Source organism: Branchiostoma belcheri, unplaced genomic scaffold (genome assembly GCF_001625305.1).
Source record: "Branchiostoma belcheri isolate BF01 breed outbred unplaced genomic scaffold, Haploidv18h27 scaffold36, whole genome shotgun sequence".
In the NCBI taxonomy this organism is placed as follows: domain Eukaryota; kingdom Metazoa; phylum Chordata; class Leptocardii; order Amphioxiformes; family Branchiostomatidae; genus Branchiostoma; species Branchiostoma belcheri.
The window spans coordinates 322,556-347,842 of NW_017803976.1; the positions used below are offsets into that span (position 1 = coordinate 322,556).

At 41.0% G+C, this 25,287-nt stretch overlaps 1 protein-coding gene across 3 annotated transcripts; it reads left to right on the top strand.

Moving 5' to 3' along the window:
• The first annotated feature begins 458 nt into the window (after positions 1-458).
• LOC109476110 (ubiquitin-protein ligase E3C-like) lies at positions 459-25,202 on the top strand. 3 transcript variants are annotated; one of them, XM_019776988.1, is made up of 26 exons: positions 459-904; positions 1,837-1,890; positions 2,947-3,021; positions 3,472-3,612; positions 5,200-5,312; positions 5,855-6,015; positions 7,047-7,203; positions 7,868-8,121; positions 9,224-9,378; positions 9,929-10,113; positions 11,095-11,181; positions 11,858-12,012; positions 12,448-12,577; positions 12,759-12,849; positions 13,199-13,303; positions 14,001-14,100; positions 14,449-14,543; positions 15,514-15,664; positions 16,487-16,731; positions 17,430-17,551; positions 18,188-18,278; positions 19,246-19,344; positions 20,280-20,369; positions 21,107-21,173; positions 21,824-21,954; positions 22,835-25,201. In XM_019776988.1, the coding sequence occupies exons 1-26, from the start codon at positions 824-826 to the stop codon at positions 23,003-23,005; spliced, it is 3,306 nt and encodes a 1,101-aa protein (XP_019632547.1). In that variant the 5' UTR covers positions 459-823; the 3' UTR covers positions 23,006-25,201. The 3 variants fall into 3 exon arrangements, with proteins under 3 accessions (XP_019632547.1, XP_019632549.1, XP_019632548.1); XM_019776990.1 differs by lacking the exons at positions 459-904; positions 1,837-1,890; positions 2,947-3,021; positions 3,472-3,612 and adding an exon at positions 3,623-3,774 and having other exon boundaries at positions 22,835-25,202; XM_019776989.1 differs by lacking the exons at positions 459-904; positions 1,837-1,890; positions 2,947-3,021; ... (1 more) ...; positions 5,200-5,312; positions 5,855-6,015 and adding an exon at positions 6,559-6,586 and having other exon boundaries at positions 22,835-25,202.
• The last annotated feature ends 85 nt before the right edge of the window (positions 25,203-25,287 follow it).

Here is a 25,287-nt window from a genome sequence, read left to right on the forward strand (position 1 = left end):
TTTATATATGATGTTCCTGAATCAAAACCATCAATACAATGATTGAAAACTTTTATTTTTTCAGTGACAATGGATGTTGTAATTGTTGGCAGTAAACTTAGCACAATATATTTACCATTTTGTTTAACTTTAATATGATGTCAAAATTTTAAAATGTAGAAATCTTTCTTTTTTTGGCCCGCCTTGTTTTTTTCGCCCAATCGCATTAGGAGGATGTCATCCATAAAATTTACTTGCTGACCACGATTGCTATGCCCCCGTGCGTCACAGACTGAGAAGAAAAACATGCATATGAAATGATTCATTTCAAAATGTCGCTTTGTCTTCTTGTTCTATTATTACAGTGTAGTGATCAGCTTTAGTCGCCCTTTGAATGCCCTTTTATATTTCTACGTACTACATGTATGTGACATCATCCATTACGACGAAACTTTGCGGCAGGTGTATTGCGTCATCACGAAGACGTCATCGTGATGGTGCATTTTTGATGTGACGCCATCAAAACATGCGGTGTTCCCTCACATACACAACAATTTATAACCTACATTTTGATTGGTTCAATTTGACCTGACCCGTCCTTTCAGCCAATGAGGGAGAGTTTCACATCTCCGTGGTTGTAAACAGAAGAAGACGACAAGACAATACGTTTCTAGCAAGTTCTAAGACAAGTTACTCAGCTTTTTAAACACTAAGGTGTTACTTGAGCCAGCACGGATATTTCTTTTACTTTCGAAGGGCTGGATATCGAGATCTGAACTGTGTGCGACGTTATTTTAAGCGTAAACAAGCTGACTTCCGATGTCCCTGTGTCTAGGAGAATAAGATGTACACTTCAAGTTTCAGTGGTTTCAGTGGAGATTTCCGAACAAGACCTACCGTAGCGTTAGGTGGAGCGAGCAGGAAGGTAAGGATGTGTCGTGGACTTCTGCATACATCTGATCACACCACGGCATAATTTTCTGCTTTTGGTTTCGAGAAGCAAAATTATAATTTCACGTAGTGGGGAGGGGGGCATTATGACTTGAAAAATATTATACATTTTGTAGACATTATAATCTATAAACCAAACTGCCTTACGCTAATTTCTGCATCAGTTCGTGTTGACTATAACTTCATTGCCGTCAACTACGTATCTTTTGTAATTATCTAATTGCTATGATTTCAATCACTCATAAAATGTAAGGATGTTTCCATGTGTGTTCTAAAATAAGATAAACAAGGGAAATCGTAGATTTCAAACCTCCGGGTTTTTTTGTGTTCTATTGGTTTAGGTTATTTGTTTGTGTGTAGTATGAAAGTTATGTGCGTAATATGTTTGTATGTGTTTGATGGCTACTGACGGTTGGTTCGGTATGGACTGTTGATTAACGTGTCTCACAGTCTGACAGCCTGCACCGTCACCCGCGCCATTACCCCCGCCGTCATCCCGCGCCGTCATTGCTGCGCCGTCACCCAAAATTTTTATCGGAACCAGACACCCCTCTGTTTGACCCCTTTTGAATGCTAAGACCCAAAACTGCAACCGCCCCATTCCTTAACAACATGGTAATTACCATTTTCAGCATGGCGGGGGTGTCCGGAGCACTTAAAAACCTTTTATTTCGACGCCCATAAACACATATGCAATTAAACAAAAACGTTCTGCATCATCTGTAGCCCAATAGCAATACGTATACCGAACCACAGACAAATCCGTCCAGCCGATCGCGAGAAACAGCTGCTGACAGAAATGTTTCGAACCATAGTAAAACCTCCTCGCGGAAGGATATCTCCTTCCCCGGAGGTAATAACCATGCCTATAACACCTTTGGTTACACCTTGTTGTGTTCTTTTCAGGAACCCCGGGATGTACTACTGAAGAGAGCTCAGGTGGAAAGAGAGAAAAGAGAGGTAAGCATGCCCGTAGCCAGGATTTTGAATGGGGGGTTCTTCCCACTGCTTGAGGGACCAGCGAGTGCAGTAGGTTCCTATATAATATAAGGAGTGTCCATATAGAATACAACACGGGGTATTCCGTATCGCCCGAGGTATCGGCCCGACCGCGGGTCGGATCGCCCGCAGGCCGGAGGGCGATCCGACTCGCAGGAGGGCCGGGACCGAGGGCGATGCGGAATACACCGTGTTGTATTTTATTTATGTCATACCCACCCAAGAAAACACGCCTTTCAGTGCAAGATGAGCCAAAAGTTGGTGCCACTAAACCCTAAAATGCAACAACATCAATTCCAACGTCCGGATTCTGTATTCGAATTTTCGAAAGGGGCACAAGTGGGTAGGGCGAAACGCGTTCGAATCGTTTTATGGAAGCCATGAAAGCGTTCGATAACGGGTTCCGGACCGGGCCGTCCCGTAAAGTACGGCCTGGTCCAGAACCCGTTATCGAACGTTATCGCGGCCCAGGTATGATATAAGGGGGTATACTCCCCCGGAAAATTTTGAAAAACGAAACTTCTGAAATGACATTTCGTGCATTTTTGAGAGGATTTCAGAGAAAAAAATCAGAGATAACTTTTTTATTCAATTACAAAGTAGGCAGTTTTTATATCCTGCCAGGCCCGCTGATGATACGAATCACTCACTCACTCACTCACTGTCCGGTTTATCGTCTGTTGTTCCCCGTCTTCCGAGGTTAGACGTGCTTGCACAAGATCAGTCCATCTAAAGAGAAATCTTGGACCCATTAGATAAAAAGTGGACCAAAAAGTGGACCCCCCGACCCCTCTGGCTACGGGCATGGTAAGGGTTATTTATGATGAATGAGGATCAAGGCCCATATTAATAAAACATAAAACAACAACTACAACAACTACAGTCAACTACAGTTAACAACTACAGTCATGTAGAATGTAAACCTTGAAAGACTTTGAACTTTGGGTCTAAAACAGTTTAGTACTTTTTGATGATGCCCATTCACTTCCTTTTACGTGTATATTCCCACTGTTACAGGAGCAGAGAAGACGTCAGAATGCCAGCATCACTATCCAGTCTTACGCACGGGCCATGTGGGTCAGGAACGAACAGGTAACAAAAAAAAATAAAAAACCTATTATATATAAAAAGAAAAACTAGAAAGGTAACATTTGCAAAGCAAATGCATAATATTAACCTTGGACATATGGTCTGCTCTGTTAATTCTTACTCAAACACAATTGTGTCTAAATCCCTCCTGCTATGAAATTGCAACATGTTGTAACCCAACACTAGTTACCATGGTGACAAACATCTGGCTCAGGTCATTGACCTTATTTGTTTGGAATGGAAGAAGAAAAAACAGAGCAAAAACATTATGTTTATTTTCCTTTGGTAAACATAATAATAATCAACCAAACCTAATTTCTTCAGGACCGCAATCAGAAACACATTATTTTCGTAGGTTCAATCAGATTGTTACATGTCACTAGAATGTCTTAGATGAATAGTCAATGGTGGTAGTATGTCCTTACTAAGACCTGTTGAAATTCCCTCCCACAGAAAGACCACCAGAGGATGCTGTATGATGCCTGTATGACAGACATGGAGAGGGGACAGGTCACCCCTGACCCAAGTAACCTGTCCTGGCTGGCCAGGAGGCTGCTGTTCTTCTACACACAACAACAGGACACAGACAGACTGGTCAGTATACAGCACACAGACAGACTGGTCAGTATACAGGACACAGACAGACTGGTCAGTATACAGGGCACAGACAGACTGGTCAGTATACAGGACACAGACAGACTGGTCAGTATACAGGACACAGACAGACTGGTCAGTATACAGGACACAGACAGACTGGTCAGTATACAGCACACAGACAGACTGGTCAGTATACAGGACACAGACAGCTAGATTGGTCAGTCTAGCTGTTAGTCATGGTAGCACACAGGACATAGACGGTCACAGGACATATGTATTTATATTTCAGTCCATACCATGGTATGGATGAAATATATTGTGTTCCCTCATGTTTCTCCTTCTCCTCCTTCTCCTCCTGCCAAACACTCAAAGGGATTCAACTCCGCCATCATTCAGCCAAATGACCTGATATTTGGCATGGAGGTAGAGTGGGCCAATACCCCCAGACGTTTTTTTCATTTTTTTGAAACATGCCTTTGAAAAATTTTTATGAAGGTTTTTTGGGGCATTTTTCGACAAAAAATGGATTTTTGGATCCTGAGCCCTGGTATTACAACCAAATGATATGACTTGACTTACTTAATGATATGACATTCGGTATAAGGGTACCTTGAACGTGTGTCTACAGAATAGCAGTCATGTATTTGGCATACACCACTTCCAAATGACTCATTTGGGGGACTTTAATGGCTATTTTCAGCAAAAAAAGGGCCAAAAGTGCTATACCCGTTCCATGTTCTATCTAAAGAATGGCCGGTTCCATCCATGGAACAGTGTTCCACTGCGGGTTACCTGAGGTCACATTGCACCTAAGTGGTGAGTGATGACCCACACATTCAATTTTATGTGCCTAAGACCTTCAAAATGTATCAAATCTCATCATTGTTAGTTTTTTAATACCTGTAATAAGATTAGTAAAGCTTTCGAGATTCAAAGTACTTGTTGTTGCATCTTTGTTCTCATATAGCTACTATTTAATTCATTAATTTGAGAACCTTTGCCAGTTTTGCACTGGGGTAAGTTTGGAATAGTCCACTTTTGCGTGGGAGGGAGATGGACTGAAATACATTGTATGCTGTATTTGCTCCCAAGCAAATGTCGGCCTTTCTAGTGTTTATTTTATTTTATGAAGATTTACTACATTTGTGGAAGTATTGACATAACAGGTGACTATCACCTCTTCAACATGTCAAACCTGAGACCAGACTGTAAGGTTTGAACCACTCACACTGGGAAGGTCCCCTACTCTTTTTGATAAGTGCGTTGGGTTCTTTAACGTGTGTGGGGTGTGGCTCTCCCAAACACTGGACCTCCATTTAATGTCCTATCCGAGGGACGTCCCTAATAATATAAGCAAAGCTAGGTACTCATTTACACCTGAGTGAAGTGAGGAAAGTCATGTAAAGTGCCTTTCCCAAGGGCACAAGACACACGACCCCACCCCATGTATTATATATGTAACAGAATAAACGAGTTCACAAAAAAAGTACTTACATCACCAGGATGTACATCATTTCTGGTAACATTTGAACATGTTCTAACCTTGACAGTGAAATTTACCCTGCTGGAAACTCCCCTTCCCAGGTGAAACTGTGCCAGCTGTTGCTGAAGAAGAAGAATGTGGGCAGTCTGGTGTGTACCATCGGGAAGGACACATGGACTCACCAGATCAAACGGATCTTACTGCTGTCTTCAAGGTTAGATTAAGTAATCATTCAAACTTTATTTCTTGGTAAGACTGACATCCATGTTTACCATATCTAAATGTAATTAAAAGCAGGTAGATTATTAGATAGCTTTAAACAATGTTAAGAGTTAGATTTTCAAGGGTGTAATAGGTCGTTCGGTGTAATATAGCCAGCTGCCGCCGTGCCGCGTGCCTACGTAGCTGGTGTGTTACACCGAATGGTTATACCAGCTATACAGATACAGATACAGGTAGATGTCTTCAATGTGCATGTAAAAGCCTTAATTATTAACTTGATCAACCAAAGAGGTTATATTTTTACCAGCATTTTTTGTTTGTTTTGGTACTTGGCTTCAGAAGCAATCAAGTTTATAAATCTAGATGCCTTGTCTCATGACTTACACTGTCCTAAGTCCAAAGAGAGAAAGAGAGAGAGTGTGTGTGTGTATGTGTGTGTGTGCGTGTGTGTGTGTGCATGTGTGTGTGTGTGCCTTAAAAATTTGACCATACCTTGACTGTAATTATGTGAAACATGACTATGTTTCTGTTTAGGTACCTAGAGATGATAGCAGAGTCCCGTAGCCCCATTGCTGTTCCCCTGCGGATGTTAGAGACGTTTACAGACACCGCAGTCTACCAGGAGAGTTCCCTCCTCACTCACCAACAGTCAGAGATGGTCGTGTTAGAAACCATGGATTACCTGTGCAGTCATGGTAAGACTAAGAGTTAGAGATGATTTTAACAGTGTCAGAAACCATGGATTACCTGTGTAGTCACGGTAAGAGTTAGAGATTTTAACAATGTGTAGTCACGGTAAGAGTTAGAGATGATTTTGACAGTGTGTAGTCATGGTAAGAGTTAAAAATAATTCAACAGTGTCAGAAACCATGGATTACCTGTGTAGTCATGGTAAGAGTTAGACTTAACAGTATCAGAAACCATGGATTACCTGTGTAGTCATGATAAGAGTTAGAGATGATTTTAACAGTGTCAGAAACCATGGATTACCTGTGTAGTCATGGTAAGAGTTAGAGATGATTTTGACAGTGTCAGAAACAATGGATTTTGTAGTCATGGTAAGAGTTAGAGATGATTTTGACAGTGTGTAGTCATGGTGAGCGTTAGAAATGATTTTAACAGTATCAGAAACCATGGATTACCTGTGTAGTCATGGTAAGAGTTAGACTTAACAGTATCAGAAACCATGGATTACCTGTGTAGTCATGGTAAGAGTTAGAAATAATTCGACAGTGTCAGAAACCATGGATTACCTGTGTAGTCATGGTAAGAGTTAGAGATGATTTTGACAGTATCAGAAACCATGGATTTTGTGTGGTCATGGTAAGAGTTAGAGATGATTTTAACAGTATCAGAAACCATGGATTTTCTGTGTAGTCATGGTAAGAGTTAGAAATGATTAAACAATGGAAGAAACCATGGGTTTCCTATATAGTTACAGTAAGAATTAAAGGTGATTTGACAATGCTAGAGGAATTAAGAAACAAACTGTTTGGCTAGAGTTTAAGGACTCTATGTCAAACTATCCAGATGACTTTTGGAAATCCAGTTGCTTTAGAAACTGTTTTTTGGTGTATCTTATTACCTCGATGTCTAACCTTCACCAACATAACTTTATTTTAACTTAACACTATCTAAAATTGATACTAGTAGATTGTCATTTTTACATGTAAAAATTCATATTAAAACACAAAAATGTTCATCTTGTTGTATCTTTACCCCACAGGTTACTTCAGACATGTTGGGTCTCTGGTGAACAGTAGAATACCTGACAGCATTGAACACTCCACCAACCCTCCCACCCCTCTTGCTGCTACCTTACTAGAGTTTATAGTAAAGCCACTAACTTTGATCAGCTCACAGCAAGCCAAAGACACATACAGGTAAGAAGGTTACAATATGGTGCTGACTTCTTTGCTCTCTGTGTCATAATGTATAAGGCCATAGCAAGTAATTTTTATGGATGACAACAGCGCACACATTAATTTTCGCCTGATTTTGGAAAAAAAAAAAGAAATTTTGTTGCCTTCTGACAGTGGTTAACATGCCGAAAATGGGCAAAGATGTCTGTTGCCATGCCGGAAGATGGATGACAGATAACTATGAAGAGAGGAGACAAGAAAAGGCTCTGATTTAATGTTTTGTTTCCTACTTTGATGCAGTGATGTGTGATGTTGGCTGTGTATATGTGATGTTCCCACTGAATCAAAACCATTTGTACAATGATCGAGTCAAAATGTTAAAATCTAGGAATCTTGTTTTTTTTCGGCCCGTCTTGTTTTTTTTCGCCTCCTCGCATTAGATTATGAGTATACGGAGGATGTCATCCATAAAATTTACTTGCTGTGGCCTTAAGTAATTGATATGGATTTTTAGAGTAAGGATACTTATTAAGTTCCTAGTTTTTTTTCAACATAAGTACGCTTTCGATTAAATATTGAGGTTATCAGAGACTTCATAAAGTATGTAGACACACACAAATATATTTTGTATGTCAGCAAATGTTTTGTTGTAACAATGTTTAACATCACTTTATCAACTTTCCAGAGATACTGTCCTGTGGGCCTTGTGTAAGGACCTTCTAACTCAACCAATCACAGAGCAGGTTAGAAACTTCATCCTGCCGGCCATGGCTGGTGGGAAACAAGGCTTCCCATTTGAGGACCTTTTACAGGCATTGGCTCCTGTCAATCACGATGTTCCAGCCAATGAGGGGGAGTCTTCACCTGTCAGTCATTCTAGGGTGGAGCCATCTCCTTGGTTGCTGTATTCCTTGTTAGAATTAGGAGATTGTCAAGTAGGTGAGTGTATTTCCATGTTCTGGATTTTATTAGAGACCGTAGTACTTACTAGCAGTGAAAGTCGAAAGCAAATTAGCCTTAAGCAAGTCTCGAAATTAACTTTTCTTCCTATTGTCCCAGCACTGTCCCAAAAATAAATTTTAATTGTCCCAAAGTGAGGATGAACTGTCCCAACCTGTTTTTCGGGAGGTATGTAACAGTTACATGTATGGCTTCAACTTTAAGTCAACTTTATTTTGCTTACGTTCTGACTCCCAGGTGCGCTATAATTGCAGAGTAGACAGGACATTTGGAGCCAAAAGCCGGGATGTGTGCCCAATAAAGAATAGAAAGGCTGACATTGTGATGTTCATCATTTTTCTTTTGTCCCAATAATTTCCAAAAGTGTCTTTTTACTTGTCCCAGCCTAAATTTTAGTGGTCACTGGCCATCAGGACACTGTTAATTTCGAGCCCTGCTTAAGGTACAAAATTCTTACTCTTGTTACATTCAGCAATGAAATTAACAGACAATTAACACATATACGGCCTCCTTTGCTTCCCAAAACTATGTTTTTGTACCACAATCAAGTAGGCTAATCTTGTCTTAAGATTGACTGATTAACCAAGTGTATTAGGGTCAAGTAATGGGAGAATGAATGGTAGCCAATAACCAGTTTTCTCGTTTTAGTCATTTTAGGGTACTTATTATTCAGGAATGCGATTTACTATTCACTACTCATGTTCTTACATGTATATCTGCGTTCTTACTCCACCTTTTCAACCATTTCTATGTGATCGTTTTGCCCATTTTGCATGTATTAAAGGTGCCCTAAAGCGATATCAGGGCATTAAAATAGGAAATATTTAGAACAAGACAATCTGTATGGTATTAACACATACTGCCAAGTATCAGCACATTTATTCATATGTTTGGCGTTTGAAACAGTGCAGAAACTAGCCTAGAGACAAGTTGCTCGATTTATCAGAGTCTCCATTTAATCGGCCCAAAAATCCACCTTACTACGGACTTTTTTAAGCCTGAAAAAATATTCGTAGCCACAAGAACCACCACAGAACTTACCCTGTTAAAGTGTTATGGTTTTTCTCTGCTACGTGTACAGAGAGGTTGAACCAGTCAGCCCTGACATCGTACCTGCATGTGTTAGAGACTCTCCTGCCAACATTACCCAGTGTGGGGAGGGCCGCTAGTCACCAGGCAGCTGACTCAGACTCAGAAGAAGAAGACATGGATACCTTAGACCCCATGTTCTTAAAGGTACATGTTTTCAACTATTTGAGATACTGAGTCTACTGGTTTGTTTACATACATACATGTACATTGTATCTCTAGGAGTAGATTTTGTAAACTAGTCTATTTGGAAGTACCCTTCCCACATGTACCTGTATCACAGTAATGTGCACATACATACACCTTTAGCACACAAAAAAAACCTTTTGTGGCATCTCTATTACTGGCTGCTCTTTGATATTTTCAATTCAATAACAGCTCATAAGACAAAAAAAATGAAAATGTACATTTTTTACACAGCAGTACTGTACTTACGAGCTGTTTGCCTTTGAACTGCTTGTAGCATTTTCTGCAAAAGGCCAATGCATTTCGTAGTTTTAAGTTTAACACAAGAAAACATGGGCAATTTGTAGCTTATATCAGTATCATACACGTAAACCATCTAAGCATAGAGGTCCTGTGTTTGGGGAGAGCCACACCATTGCAGGTCAAAGAACCCACCGCACTTATAAAAAAAGTAGGGGTCCTTCCCAGTTATCCAGTTAAGCAAAACAAACAAATTCTTCATCCTCCCCAGTCGGGCAGCCTGAACTCCCCCCAGGCCCTGAGGGAACAGTGCATCGCCATGCTGGGGTCCTGGAACCACATCAACTGTTTCCTGCGCTGTATCTTCAGCGGTCTGTCCCACCCCACCCTGCTGGCCCTGTGTTCTATCTTACACACCCTCATGGCCAGGCATAACCTACAGGTCCACAAGTTCAGGTACAACAGTTGGTATACCTGTTTTAATTACAATGTAATGCATGCCCGTAGCCAGAATTCTGAATGGGGGGTTCTTCCCACTGCTTGAGGGACCAGCGAGCACCGTAGGCGCGAGGTTCCTAGGGGGGTCTGGGGGCATGCTCCCCCGGAAAATTTTCAAAAATGAACCTTCTGAAAGGACATTTCATGCAGTTTTGAGAGGATTACAAAGAAAAAATCAGAGATAACTTTTTTCAATCATTATGACAAAGTGAGCCGTTTTCCTACGATTCCAGCCTCGCTGGTGACACGAATCAGTCCATCTTTTAAAGAAAAATCTTGGACCTTTAGATAAAAAGTGGAACAAAAAGTGGACCTTTGAGCCCGAACCCCCCCTGGCTACAGGCATGTAACTGTGAAATGTTAAGAGGCCTAAGATGCATAATTCAGTGTCTATTCAGGAAGAACAGCAGAAGATACTGCCATGTATTTTAGTAGTGTACAATGAACAAAATCAATAAACATGATATGAATAATTTTGTGCACCTTGTGATATTCATATAGAATACAACACGGTGTATTCCGTATAGCCTGAGGTATCGGCCCGACCGCGCGTCGGATCGCCCGAAGGCTGGAGGGCGATCAGACTCGCGGGAGAGTCGGGACCAAGGGCGATGCGGAATACACCGCGTTGTATTTTATCTCTGTCATACCCACCCAAGAAAACATGTCTTTCAAATGCAAAATGAGCCAAGATTAGGCATCCCTAAACCCAAAAAACACAAAAACATCAATTCCAACGTACAAATTCTGTTTTCGAATTTTCGAAAGTGGCACTTGCGGTTAGAGCGAAATGCGCTCGAATCATTCTATGGAAGCCATGGAAGCCCGGGCTGTACTGTTAAGTATGGCCCGGTCCGGAACACCTGTATCAAACGTTATCACAGGCTGGTTATGATATAAAAGCATGCCACTGATTATGATTATGATGTTGTATTGCAGATTATTGTACACACTAGCCTTCAACGGAGCCTTCCTGAGGCAGCTGTATGCAGCAGTGTTGGGTGCAACCAAGACAACAGCCACGGGGTGAGCAGGGAGTGATGTTATGTCATTGCAATTGAGTAACCTTAATTATGTAACTAATGCAAAACACTACAAAAATACATATACATGTATATAGTCAGCAAAAGTGACAAAAAGTACATAATCATTGCTACATTTTAGTGCTTGGCACTGAGGCGGACCGTTGAAAGTTACACCATACCAAGTACAGCACATCGGCAGAATGTACTGCGCAAAACCCACAATGTATTGTGCACAGCACTTTGGCAGAACGCCTCATATAAGGTTGCATTTGCATATATATATACGGTTAACATCCTGTCTGTAGTTTCTAAATGTTATGTCGGCAAAGATATTGGCTGAAACAGGTAAAATTCTGATGCAACGTTGGCCTACTGTACTTCAGACAAAACTGTTTATACTGACGACTCAAACAAGTTGAAGAACAACTGTAAACAGGATTCTTAAAGCTTGACTCAGGGAGAAAATTAGCCCACCAAAAGGAATGATGGAAACAATAGATTTATCAACTGAAAGTGTTACATGTAGGTTTGATTAGCTAGGCAAGGAGTATTGACGAACAGTACCTCCAACATTAGATACAAAAGTGACTGTAGATTTCCTGTCTCAAATAAACATTGAGGGGAGAAGGAAGAGTAGATGAACATGTCAGACTGAGGCTTCATTTTTTCTTTATCAGCTCCAAGGTGCAGCTGCTGCAGCTGTTGGCAGGTGGCATCCCCATGGCACCTGAGGATGCCCAGCGAGTCGTCCCCCCGCTGTCCCTGTTCTGTTCCCTCTTCAGCCATTCCCTCATGTCCCTGCATGACATCGACTTCTATGCAGAGAAGCCAGGTATGATCCGCAGGGAAAGATTTTTGCTTTCCTTTCTGGATTTAACGTGAATTGTTATGTTTACCAAAGGAAAACATTGTTTTTGCTACGTTTCCTCTTCTTCTTCTCCAAACAGTGACCTCAATGACCTGATCCAGACTGTTTACTCTGTTACCTTGGTAACTGGTGTTGTGTTACATCATGTTGCAATTTTATAGCAGGAGGGATTTAGACTTCTGTTTGACCATATACACATGTACTAGAATGTGTTTGAGTAAGAATTAACAGATCGGACCATATGCAAAGGTAAACATTATGCATTTGCTTTGCAAACGTTACCTTTCTAGTTGATTTTTTTTTTCATGTCTCTATGTGTCTGTATTTATCCGTGTGTATGTGTTTCGGACTTGGGTTGAAGTCTGCCATCTCTGACTGCATGGTTCCCCTTGGTTGCAGACCGTTCCCACGCCATGCCGTTCCGCCTGTCCGAGCTGGTGTCCATGAGCGCAGTCCTGAGGGACGTGTGTGTGGGCATCATAGAGCTGGCCATACCTGACACTAAACCTACTGTAGGGGAGGACTATAGGTAAGGGCCATACCTGACACTAAACCTACTGTAGGGGAGGACTATAGGTAAGGGTTATACCTGACACTAAACCTACTGTAGGGGAGGACTATAGGTAAGGGCCATACCTGACACTAAACCTACTGTAGGGGAGGACTATAGGTAAGGACACTGTTTTGAACCTGAATATTGTTGCTCACAGGAAAGCCATGAACAGTGTGGGTGCCAAGGTGTCTGATGGGGCCGACCTTGACTTCCAGAGACAGACGGAAGACTGGGCACATCTGTTCAAGGTCATTTTCATTTTTTTTCACACTTTTAGGTCACATGTAAATCATGAAACAAATTGTATCCCAAATACATCGGTGAAGGTTAGAGATCCAGGTAATAAGAATTAAGATACACCAAAAACAGTGTCACTGACAAAAGGTTTATCTTATATGGTGCACCCAATTTTTTAGGTTGGGTGCATCAGTGCATCTATTCCCAAAAGTGAATTTCGAGCCCTGGTATAAACTGTTTTTTTCTTTGGCACATGTCCCAAATACCTAGACTAGTTTAACAGTAAGTCTTTTTTATCTGCTATGATAAGTTTGTAATGCAGATGAATGCAGTTAAATATTTTCTTCTATCCTCCCACAGGTGATCACCCATGTAGTTGCCCAGTTGAAAGCACGTGACACCAGACAGAGGTTCTGTCCACACGGCCACTGGCTGTCCACCAGAGTCAACATACAGGCTACCAGGGTCAGTACAATTATTCTAAGTGTCTTTTTTTTTTACCGTTTTAACGTCATTTTTCCGGGGATTAGACGTGCTTGCACGAAGTACAAGTCTTTTTGTTGAAGCAAGATTTTTACGGCTGGATGCCCTTCCTAACGCCAACCCAAACCCTAGTAGGGCCCAGGTTGTGTGGCATAAATGGTAGCGTGTTCGGCTCAGGACCAAGAGGTCCCGGGTTTGAATCCTACCATGTCACCGTTCTTGTGCCCCAGGGAAAGCTACTTTTCACGACGTTTCTCAATTCACTCTGGTGGAAATGAGTACCTAGCTTTGGTTAGGGACGTCCCTCGGATAGGACGTTAAATGGCAGTACTGTGTTTGGGGCGAGCCACACGACACGCACGTTAAAGAACCCACCGCACTTATCAAAAAGAGTAGGGGTCCTTCCCGGTGTGAGTGGCTGAAACCTTACAGTACTTACATGTACAAAACTGGTGTGTTACACCTAAAGGCAGTTTACCGGTTATGCGAAACAAACAAATTATACATGGACTTTGTATGTATGAGTAGTAGCCAAGGTGTGATTCACCAGCGAAAAGCTTAAAATTTCCTACTTTCCTTCCTCCTATGTAGCATATATACCCACAGGTAAAACATATTTGGAGGGGTCGTACTTTCCTAAGAATCTCATTGCCTTGCTGATATCTGTTACTGTACACAGCCCTCAGCCATGCAGCGTGGTCAGACCATGTCACTGTTTGGCAGAAGGAGGCCGTTCCCAGGTCTGGTACAGCTGGGCAGGAGTGACATGGATGTTAACGGTAGGTGTCACAGATATCTACTATCTCTCATACAATATTATATGTTGGCACATACCACTGCCACAAGACTAGCCCCCTGCTGTAGTGATTGCACAACTGTGTGGCCCAAGGGCTATTAGAATGGAGATGGGCGCTGCCCTGTGCAGGTATTGGTGCTGGAAAGAAGCGCCTGACTATTAGACATGTCCTACTGACTATCAGTAACTTGAAATTTTCTTGATATAAACTTCTGGGCTAGTTTTTTCGGCTGTACAAAAAGTTGTTTGTAAAAACTGTTGATTCAATAGTTATTTTGATATGACTAGAAGTTGTAGTTGGCTATCCTGATTCTTCTGTTTTCCTTGACAGATGAAGATGCTCCTTTACTGTCTGTCACGGAGACTAGACAACTCACCATCTTAAAGGAGCTACCATTTGTGGTGCCCTTCGAGGAAAGGGTCAAGGTCAGTAGTACCTATTTCTTTGTTAATGAAAATGATTCTACCAAGTTTTAAGTAATATGTTGTGAATTAATCAACATAATATGGTGAATATTTTCTGTAGAATTAAGACCACACCAATTCAATTTGTTGGTTCTCAGATATTTCCAGAAAAAATATGAAGCGACAAGGAGAAAAAAAGAAGAAGCAAAGACCGGTCTAGGCATCCTATTATAGCCCCAAATGCTACGATAGGAGCCATGAAGTCAACACAAAAGGCTGGCTTAATATCTAAGTACTGAATTTGAACTTTTAATCAAACCGCTGCATTGATAGATGGAAAAACTGTAACAACTAGGAAGAAAAGGACTTTTCTCAACTGTTGGGAGCAAAATATGAGCATATTTGAGTTAATTCAGAACCAGAATCTTTTTTCTTTGGAAAGGCCACAGCAAGTAAATTTTATGGATGACATCCTCCGCAGACTCCAAATCTAATGCGAGCGGGCGAAAAAAAACAAGGCGGGCCGAAAAAAACAAGGTTCCTACAATTCAAAATTTTGACTCAATCATTGTACAAACGGTTTTGATTCAGTGGGAACATCACATATACACAGCCAGCATCACATATCACTGCATCAAAGTAAGAAACAAAACATTAAATCAGAGCCTTTTCTTGTCTCCTCTCTTCATAGTTATCTGCCATCCACCTTCCGGCATGGCAACAGGCATCTTTGCCCATTTTCGGCATGTTGACCACTGTCATGACGTCAGAAGGCAACAAAATTTCTTGCGTTTTTTTCCAAAATCAGGCGAAAATTAATGCGCGTGCCGATGTCATCCATACAAATTACTTGCTGTGCCCTAAATCTAAAAACCAACAGATTGAATTGGTGTGGCCTAAGATCAAGATCCCAATTCATGGTATTTTTGGCTATAAGCTAAGGTTTCCTGTTGGGATGTACTTGACCTTGACCTTGACCTTGCTGTTTCAGCTGTTCCAGCAGCTGATTCTGAAGGACAAAGACGAGCACCAGGCTGACTCCATGTTCTTCCTGGAGCGGGGAAACTCTCGCCTCATCGACGTCATGATCAGGAGGAACTACATCTACGAGGACGCGTACGACAAACTCTCGCCAGAGAACGGTATGCTAAAAATCTCAGTTTTGATGTGATATAAAATTCATTGTAAGCAAACAATGTGAAAAGCAGACAAGGCTCAAATCCTTTTTTCTGTTGGCTATTAATTTATACAGTAGATTAATTGCAAAATTCTGCCTGTAATTTGTGTAATGTCTGCTCGCCCTGGCAAAACTATCATCTTTATACAAAACTATGATCTTCATACATAGGTTTTTAACTTCATATTGGTCAATTTGCTAGAGTCTTCAGTAGAAAGTAATTGCTGAAAAACCTTGGATAAAGCCACTCCGTGTTGAGCTGACTACAGTGTACTGTGAAGTTAAAATACTCTTTAATATCTGATCCTTTGTTTTTTGCTCCCCCTTCCCTGCAATGGCCACCACTGTGAAGATTAAGTTCCATAAACATGTCCATTTTCCTCCCACTGTGAAATTTTGCTCCAGAGACATAGGCCTCCTTATTAACAGTAAGGCCTAGGAAAAAATGTTGTGTTTCCTGTTTCCCGACTGACCCTAAAAAAACCTGCCAACCCTAGCCTGCCTATTTTTTTGTGGAACCCTGCAAGGGACATAAATTTTTTGAGCATATCAACCTTTTCTAGCTCCACGATCTGACATGTGAGTGATGAAACATGATTGTACAACCAGTTTTTTAACATTGACATTGAAAATATAAGTGTCCTCATACAAGTTTTACTTTGTTTAACTGCATCGTGTCACTGTAGATAAGTTCAATCACTGAAAAAAAAGATGCTATTTTTTCAGGACTGAAACAGGAAACACGTCATTTTTTTCCTAGGCCTTACTGTGTATTTTCTATTTCCAGAACCGAACCTGAAGAAGAGAATGAGAGTGAACCTGGTGAACTTCCAGGGTCTTGAGGAGGCAGGAATAGACGGAGGCGGGATCTTTAGGGAGTTTCTCCACGAGCTCCTGAAGGCAGGGTTCGACCCAAACCGCGGGTTCTTCCGTACGACCAACGACGGCCAGGTCTACCCAAACCCCGCGTCAGAACTCCTTGTGGAACACTACGCCAGGCATTACTACTTCTTAGGCAGGATGTTGGGAAAGGTGAGACCATAATTATCGAATATAACTACAGGCCTCTAAATTAACTTTTCTTCCTATTGTCACAGCACTGTCCCGAAAATAAATTTCAGTTCTCCCAAAGTGAGGATGAACTGTCCCAACCTGTTTTTCCAGGAAGTATTGTCAGTGTGACTTCAACTTGGAATTAACCTTATTTTGCTTTAGTTCTGACTCCCAGGTGCACCATAATTGCAGAGTAGACCGCAAATTTGGTTGACTTTTCCGGATCCAAAAGACGGGATGTGTGCCTGATAAACAAAAGAAGGGCTGACATTCTGATGTTGATTATTTTTCTTTTGTCCCACAAATGTCCCAAAGTGTCATTTTAGTTGTCCAGGCCTAAATTTTAGTGGTCAGTGGCCATCGGGACACCTTTAATTTTAAGCCCTTCAACTATCTTGTAGCTATCATTCTGTGCTAGAGTGTGCTACCTATTAATGTATTTTCCTCACTAGCTGAATGTTACGAAATATGTGTAAGTCTTTCAGATCTTTTGTGTTTTTCCAACACAAACACAAATGGAAAAAAAATATGTTTAATTGTACTCGGGTCTAACATGACATTTCCTTGTCTATTGTCATTAATTAACAGCTAACTTTTGACTTAAGATGTACTGGAATATAGAGTAATACCCAGGTACTATAGTTATGACAGTTTAATTGTCTATGTCTGCTCCACAGGCCCTGTATGAGAACATGTTAGTGGAGATCCCGTTTGCCAGCTTCTTCCTGTCCAAGATTCTCAGTAAACACAACCATGTGGACATCGACCAGCTGCAGTCACTCGACCCTGAAGTCTACAGGTTAGAAAACCTACCCTTTCAAGTGGTTACCTAATGTTCAGGTCCAGGTCCAGGTCCAAATTCAAGTCCAGAGGTTTTTAGACTCAGGGCATATACAAAACACGGAAGGGACTTTCCCAATGGAAAATGGGGCATCTGTTACTATTTTTGCACTGCACTACCAGGGTTTAGAAGCAAGATATGTTGTTTGCAGGGCTGGTCTGGGCAAAACTGTGGCCATATAATTTACAGAGGCTGACACTTGATGATTCCCAATGGCAATGTTTTCTTTTATTGAAGATTTCAGGTGGTTTGAACAAAAAGGGGTATGTGATATAATATATGTTAGGCACCAAATTTGTATTGGTTATGGGCTTAGGTAGCAAAGAGAAAGTTGAGCCACATTTAAGAGATGAAAAGATCAAAGGACATTGAAAAATGTTCCATAGATTGTATTTCAGATGTGAACAGTACATGCCTATTCTTAATAAAAGTATCAAACAAAGTACATAGTCCTGTATGCAAATAACATCAGAAAAAATGATGATTTTATTAATAAATACTTTAGATGTTCAAGCCATTGGGGTATATGTACTTAATATTTGTATGTTACACTGATTATCATGATACCAAATGTGACTTTTTTACATCCTGTAGAAACCTGTTGTTCCTGAAGAACTATGATGGAGACGTGTCAGACCTGGCCTTGAACTTCACCATTGTCAACAATGACCTTGGAGAGGCACAGGTCACCAACACTTGCTCTTTCTTCTATTTCAATGCCCGATATCACAAGTTTGAAGTAGTCATATTTTGCTGTTGATATTTCGAAGACAGTGTTTTTCAAAAAATAGCTGTAACTGGAATGAGATTACAAAATCAAACTGTATCTTCTTGTTGCATTATGATATATTATCATATAGCCGGACGGCGTGGACCAATCAGAGGCCCGGATACCCGTGCTGTTATTTCCCGATAACAGCACATGTGTTGTTATGGCGGAATAACAGCACATGTCGTGTTATGGCTGATACCATTATGTTATAGGGTATAGGGGCATGCGACTCTTTCTGTAAACCTTTGTAGCATTTTTCTGTCCAATAAACTTTTTTGTTTAGCTTCATTTAAACTACAATTTGCATTAAATGAAATTATCCATATTTGTTTTAAAGCGTATAATATATTCGAATGTATTTTAATGTATGTATATATATTAAAGCTGTTGTATTTCAAACAGGAATTGTGTTGATTGACAGTTTGGATAGGCTATATGATAATAATTTTAATGCACTGCCTTTTCCTCGTTGTATATGGTGTCATAACTGCATGGGCAGCTGCCATAACCACCTCATAAACCACCTCGTTCGCTTCGCTCACACGGTGGTTTATTCGGTGGTTATGGCAGCTGCTCATGCAGTTATGACACCATATACAACTCGGGGCAGTGCATTAACCCTTTATTAGCAAATAGATGTTAAAAGAAGAGTTCAGTATACATACAAGAATATAGTCTGACTATGGTGTGTGTTGTTATAATTGCAGTGTATGTAAGCTTTTGATTCCTTCAATTTCTTTATTGCACTAGCTAATTCAAATGTACATCGTGTACATGATGCCTATAAATATTGCTATCCATATCATATCTGACTTCAAACTGGAAGGTACTAGTATTTGGAAACTAACTTAAGACAGCATACTGATAACTTTCCCTCTAGGTTGTAGAGCTGAAACCTGGTGGTCAGAACATCCCTGTGACATCAGAGAACAGGATTCAGTACATCCACCTGGTGGCTGACTATAGACTCAACAAACAGGTCAGCACTGGACAACAATCTTCACTTTGTCAACTTTTCATCAAAATTGGGAGCTAACACAGGGCTCATAATACATATAGAATACAACACGGTGTATTCCGTATCACCCGAGGTACCAGCCCGACCGCGCGTCGAATCGCCTGAAGGCCGGAGGGAGATCCGATCCACGGGAGGGCTGGGACCGAGGGTGATGCGGAATACACCGTGTTGTATTTTATTTATGTCATACCCACCCAAGAAAACACGCCTTTCAATGTGAAATAAGCAACAATTTGGTGTCCCTAAACCCAAAAAATGCAACAACATCAATTCCATTTGCATTCGAATTTGCGACAGCGGTGCATGCGGTTAGGGTGAAACACGTTTGAATCGTTCTATGGAACATTTGGAAGGCCCGGGCCGTACGCGTAAAAAAAACCCCGGGCCGTACCGCTAGTTCCCACACGGGTCGGAACACCCGTATCGAACGTAATCGTGGCCCAGGTAGGACATAAATTGTTGTACTGGGTGCAACAAATTGGAGATAAAAATGGAGCCCATGGTGTAGGTATTTCTGATGTCTACCTGCACCTAACCTGCACTGGTCCATGTACTGGGTATATGCAGGTTAGTGCAGGTAAAATTGGAGCTGTGCAGGTATTTCTGATGTCTACCTGCACCTAACCTGCACTGGTCCATGTACTGGGTATATGCAGGTTAGTGCAGGTAAAATTGGAGCTGTGCAGGTATTTCTGATGTCTACCTGCACCTAACCTGCACTGGTCCATGTACTGGGTTTATATACAAATGTAGGTGAATGTGGTGAATGAGAGACATTGAATCAGTATCATAATTGACTGAGGCAAACTTGTGAAGTTTACCTCTGATGAAATTGTCTGATGCATGTTACAGTATACATTATAAATATTCCTTACTCTGCCCCCCTCCCGCCCCAGATCCGTGCCCACTGCATGTCCTTCAGACAGGGTCTAGCTGATGTGGTCAACCTGGAGTGGCTGCGAATGTTTGATGACCAAGAGTTACAGGTTTGCACATGAATTTAACATCTTTTTAACACTTGGGGTCTGATAGGTGCTGCCTCATTTGATAATTTTCTGAAGCTGCAGCTCGGATCTCTTTATCTTCTATTTATATGATATCTCCCCACATAATCATATTGTTCTGTACTATCATGGTTGTATTTTTAAAAAGGCCACACTGACTTAATTTTATGGATGACATCCGCGCGCGCATTGATTTTGGCCTGTCGCCCTCCAAAAAAAAAAAAAGATCACCTCCACCGAGGCTCTGGCCTAGTCTTAGGCCTGGTTAGTCCATGGTAGTCAGTGACAAAACGAAGCCGGGCACCCAGGCTATCGAATTCGAAGCTCCACGACTCAAGAACTCAGTACATAAGTACAGTACCGATTCATAAATACCGCAAAAAGCCAGCATGTGCCGGCTTGCCGTATACATCGCTAAGTCCTGTCGCAAATTCACAATACCAGCTTTGTATTCCTGTAGTTTAGTAGCATTTTTATTTTTGGCCTGATTTTTTTTTTATTCGCCCGCGCGCACTAGTTTGGGGGTCTTCAGAGGATGTCATCCATAAAATTAAATCGGTGTGGCCAAAATTTAAAAAAAAATTACGTACAGTTTTGAGAATGGAATAGCCCTAACTGTTGACCTCGTTGAAGGCCAGAATGCTAGAATATCACTCTTACTAGACTAGAGTTTCAATCTTCAAGCCAATGAATCTTGAAAATGTTTCTTTCCTTTGAAGGTGGTGATTTCTGGTTCCCAACAGCCTATAGATGTTGCTGACCTTAGGAAGCATACAAACTATTCAGGTAAGAACAACTAGTGGCTTAAACTTGACATACAAACTTATAATGTAGGGGAGCTAGAGCCCACATAAAACAATTGAAACTTGGAAATGTTTTGAGTCTTTTGACTATAGTTTTTCCTTGTCTTGAAAGTGTTGGATGCTGGGATGCACACAGTACATTTCTATACAGTTAACTCTGCCCAAGAAGGCCACCCAGGGGACCCAGATGAAGTGGTCCTCTTGGACAGGTCACTTAATGTCTGGGCATGGAAGAAAACATTTTGGGACTGAGAAAAAGTGGTCATTATAGCCAGATGGCCAGCTTGAAAAGTTTTTAGCAGGTTTGACTGTAGTTGTTTGCTGAATGGAGTTGTTGTTGTTGTTTATTTGTTGTATAGGAGGTTACACAGATGAACATCCTGAGTGTGATTGTTTGTTTGTTGTGTAGGAGGTTACACAGATGAACATCCTGTGTTTGTTTGTTTGCTTGTTTGTTTGTTGTGTAGGAGGTTACACAGATGAACATCCTTTGTTTGTTTGTTTGTTTGTTTGTTTGTTTGTTGTGTAGGAGGTTACACAGATGAACATCCTGTGTTTGTTTGTTTATTTGTTGTGTAGGAGGTTACACAGATGAACATCCTGTGTTAGTTTGTTTGTTTATTTGTTGTGTAGGAGGTTACACAGATGAACATCCTGTGATCGAGACGTTCTGGAAGGTTGTACGTGAGTTTACCAACAGGCAGCGCCGACACCTGCTCAAGTTTGTCACCAGCTGTTCACGGCCCCCACTCCTGGGCTTCAAGGTATCTACGTGTTTTATAATGTTAGAGTTATTAACAACAGTTGTTACTTCTAGTTAGGCCACACTGCCTTAATTTTATGGTTGACATCCACGCGCGCATTGATTTTTGCCTGTTCTCAAAAAAAAAAGAAAAATCACATCCTCCGAGGCTCTGGCCTGGTTCTAGGCCATGGTAGTTAGCCGGACAATACAGAGCCGGAGCTAACTATGGAGGACGGCACCCAGGCCTAGGCTTCCGAAGCTCCACGACTCAAGAACTCATGCAGTACATGCGTACAGTGCCGATTCATAAATTCCACAAGAAGCCAGCATGTGCCGGCTTGTCATATACATCGCTATGTACTGCCGCTATTTCACAATACCAGCTTTGTGTTCCTGTAGTTTAGTAGCATTTTTATTTTTGGCCATAATTTTTTTTATTCGCCCGTGCACACTTATTTGGGGGTCTTCAGAGGATGTCATCCATAAAATTAAGTCGATGTTGCCTTAGCATCAGTCTTTTTGACGGAATTTTGCTGCTCGTGACAGACAATTTTCCCCAAACCTCCATCTTTGATGGATACATTTTTTAGTTGTACTACATATGAAACACAAATCCATGATATCATGATTTTGCTTCAGCATGAAAGTTCATCTGAGTTGGTAAATTACACGATGAAAAAATTTCAACTGTTAAATTAACTGATAGCTGAGGAAGACTGAGTGATTCAGTCGAAAATTCTGGTGACTGAAATTTATGAGTTGAAGAACAGTTTAAATTTTTTCATTATGATTTTGCTTGTTCCATGTATTACTACTACATTACTGTACTACTGAATTGTCTCAAATACAGACTGAAAACACTGAAAATAAGTGAATTAACAGAAAATTCCCCTCCCCAGGAGTTGTACCCAGCCTTCTGTATCCACCACGGTGGTCCTGAGGAGGACAGACTCCCCACGGCCAGTACCTGCATGAACCTGCTCAAACTGCCCGAATTCCAGGACGAAGAGACCATGAGGAGCAAACTACTGTACGCCGTGGAGTCTAACGCCGGTTTCGAACTCAGCTAGAAGTTTGGGGAAACTACTACTACATGTAGTAGTTTCATGTCCTTGTTTCATGTAACCAGCAAATAGGAAAATGTACAGAGGGTGAAGGGTTTGGCTGGTGTGAAGATACTGTTGCTCAGAGAAAGACTGATACTGTTTGAAGGGTTTTTGATTGGAAGAGAGGGAAGATTTTATTCTAGGAAAAGATTACGTAACTGCTTCTCGTATTTAGAAGACATCCCTGAAAATTGGTGGATATAGCTTTGGTAGGATGATTTCTCAAGGTCCATCCCCACAGTGAAACAATGGATTCTCCCTTAGAGCACAGTGGAGGAATAGACATGATTTACATGGATGTAGAGAGAAAGAGACTTTCCTGTCTCACACTTGCAGTGAACACAACAACAGCAATTTAAATACTGTCATCAGGCACTTTTGGGCATTGTTCAAATGTAGTTTCAGTAGTGGTGAGCACGTTTGTAGCTTTGAGAGGAACGGTGTGGTGTTGCAGAGTTGTAGAATCGGGAACACAACTGCTCTGTCAAGAGCAGGCATTCTTTTACAATGATAGAGCTGGCAACTAGCCTGGCATAGTTGAAAAATGAATTGTGGATTGGTACTTGCTGGTGAAAAGGTTTTGTGGTGGAACTGTCTGATAATTTACATGTGTAGCCGAAGACAACATTTGGCCCATGAATGATGAACTGAGAGTTTGATTGAGTCTCCTACACATACTTGTCATCACATTTGAAAGTGATACTGGTACATGTACTGCCTTCCAAGTACTTTGTGTACAAAATTTGACGAACTCACTATACCCATTATGAAAGAGAGGCATCTTTTGAAAAAGTTGATAACGTAATTGTCATGGATTTAGAAAAAAAGTGAAATATATTCTGATGTTTAATGTTTATTGAAAAAAATTGTCTGACTGGTAAATATGAAATATGAAATAGGAAGTTACCAATTAACTCTCTATATACAGCGCCGTATGGCATACTGTTGTTTACATAGCTGACTAATGCTCAATGTATCTTATACTAGGCCAAAGACAAAGTTTCGCCCAGATACAAACTGACTTGTAGTCACACATCTGTAGCCTGGACAACTAAATAAACCAAAGATAGCACTTCTGAACGCACAGGTCACTACTGTCTGTAACAAACACTTAAAGAGGATAATACCTGAGTTCACACTTTCACAGACCGGCATTGCAGGATGTCATTTCCATCAACATTCAAATAAATGTGCATTCAAAAACATGCTAGGTATACGCACGTTCAATGGGGGCCCACAAGCCCTTTTCCGTAGAGCGTAATCGGCCATTTTATTTCTACGTAGAACGTAGCCGGACCGCTCTAATTCAACGTAGAGTGTATTCACCATTTTAATTCTACGTAATGCGTTGTAGCCACTTGGAATTTATCGTAAAGCGTAATCGAGAGGTTTTTGAATTCAGCGTAGAGCGTTGTCGGGACCCCCCCTTGCAGGCCCTCTTCAATGTGTTCAAATTGGTGCGCATACCAGTAAGTACATTTTCAAAACATGTTTGGATGTTGGTAGAAGTTGCGTAGGTGTGAGCTTGTCTGTTGTCTTCGTCCTTATTAACTATTACTTCAACACTAACCTTGCTTTGGACTTATCCATGCAGAAACTTTCTGTTAATTATGGAAGAAGCCAGTTAGTAGACAGAGAATCGAGCACACTTTCTAAGAACAGCTGGCTACCTGGCACATTGTAACATGGGACATTTTAGCCAGGGTTGTGGTATATTACTGGTTGAATAAATAAATTGAAATTGAAAATATTAGTTAACCATGTGTAAGAAAATTTTGCATTGGTGACTGTATATTTCCAAGTCATGTGAACCTAACAGATAATATATATTGTTAATCCCCATTCCTGTAGCCTGCTATACACATCAATGATACCAAAAGCATTTTGTCAGTTTTTAAAAAGTAACAATGATATTCAAATGCTACGTTGCATAATTTGATGCCTACCAGTAACTTACATCTAAGGCTGACTCTTGACCATCGATTTCAAAAGTCCACTTGCAACACAGCAGAACTACTTGGTCACTACTGTCACCATACATGTATGTCTTTAGATATTCATTTTTTTTGTCTTTTGTCTCTTTTAAAAGCCATCATGGAAGATGTTAAGTTGAAATGTTTCAGTACTGAAAAGTCAAGTGTTATTTAGTTGTTATTATGTTGTTTAGTTACTTAGGCCACACCAATTTAATTTCTTGGTTAACGGATTTTTCTACAAAAAATAATGGAGCGGGCGGGCGAAAAATA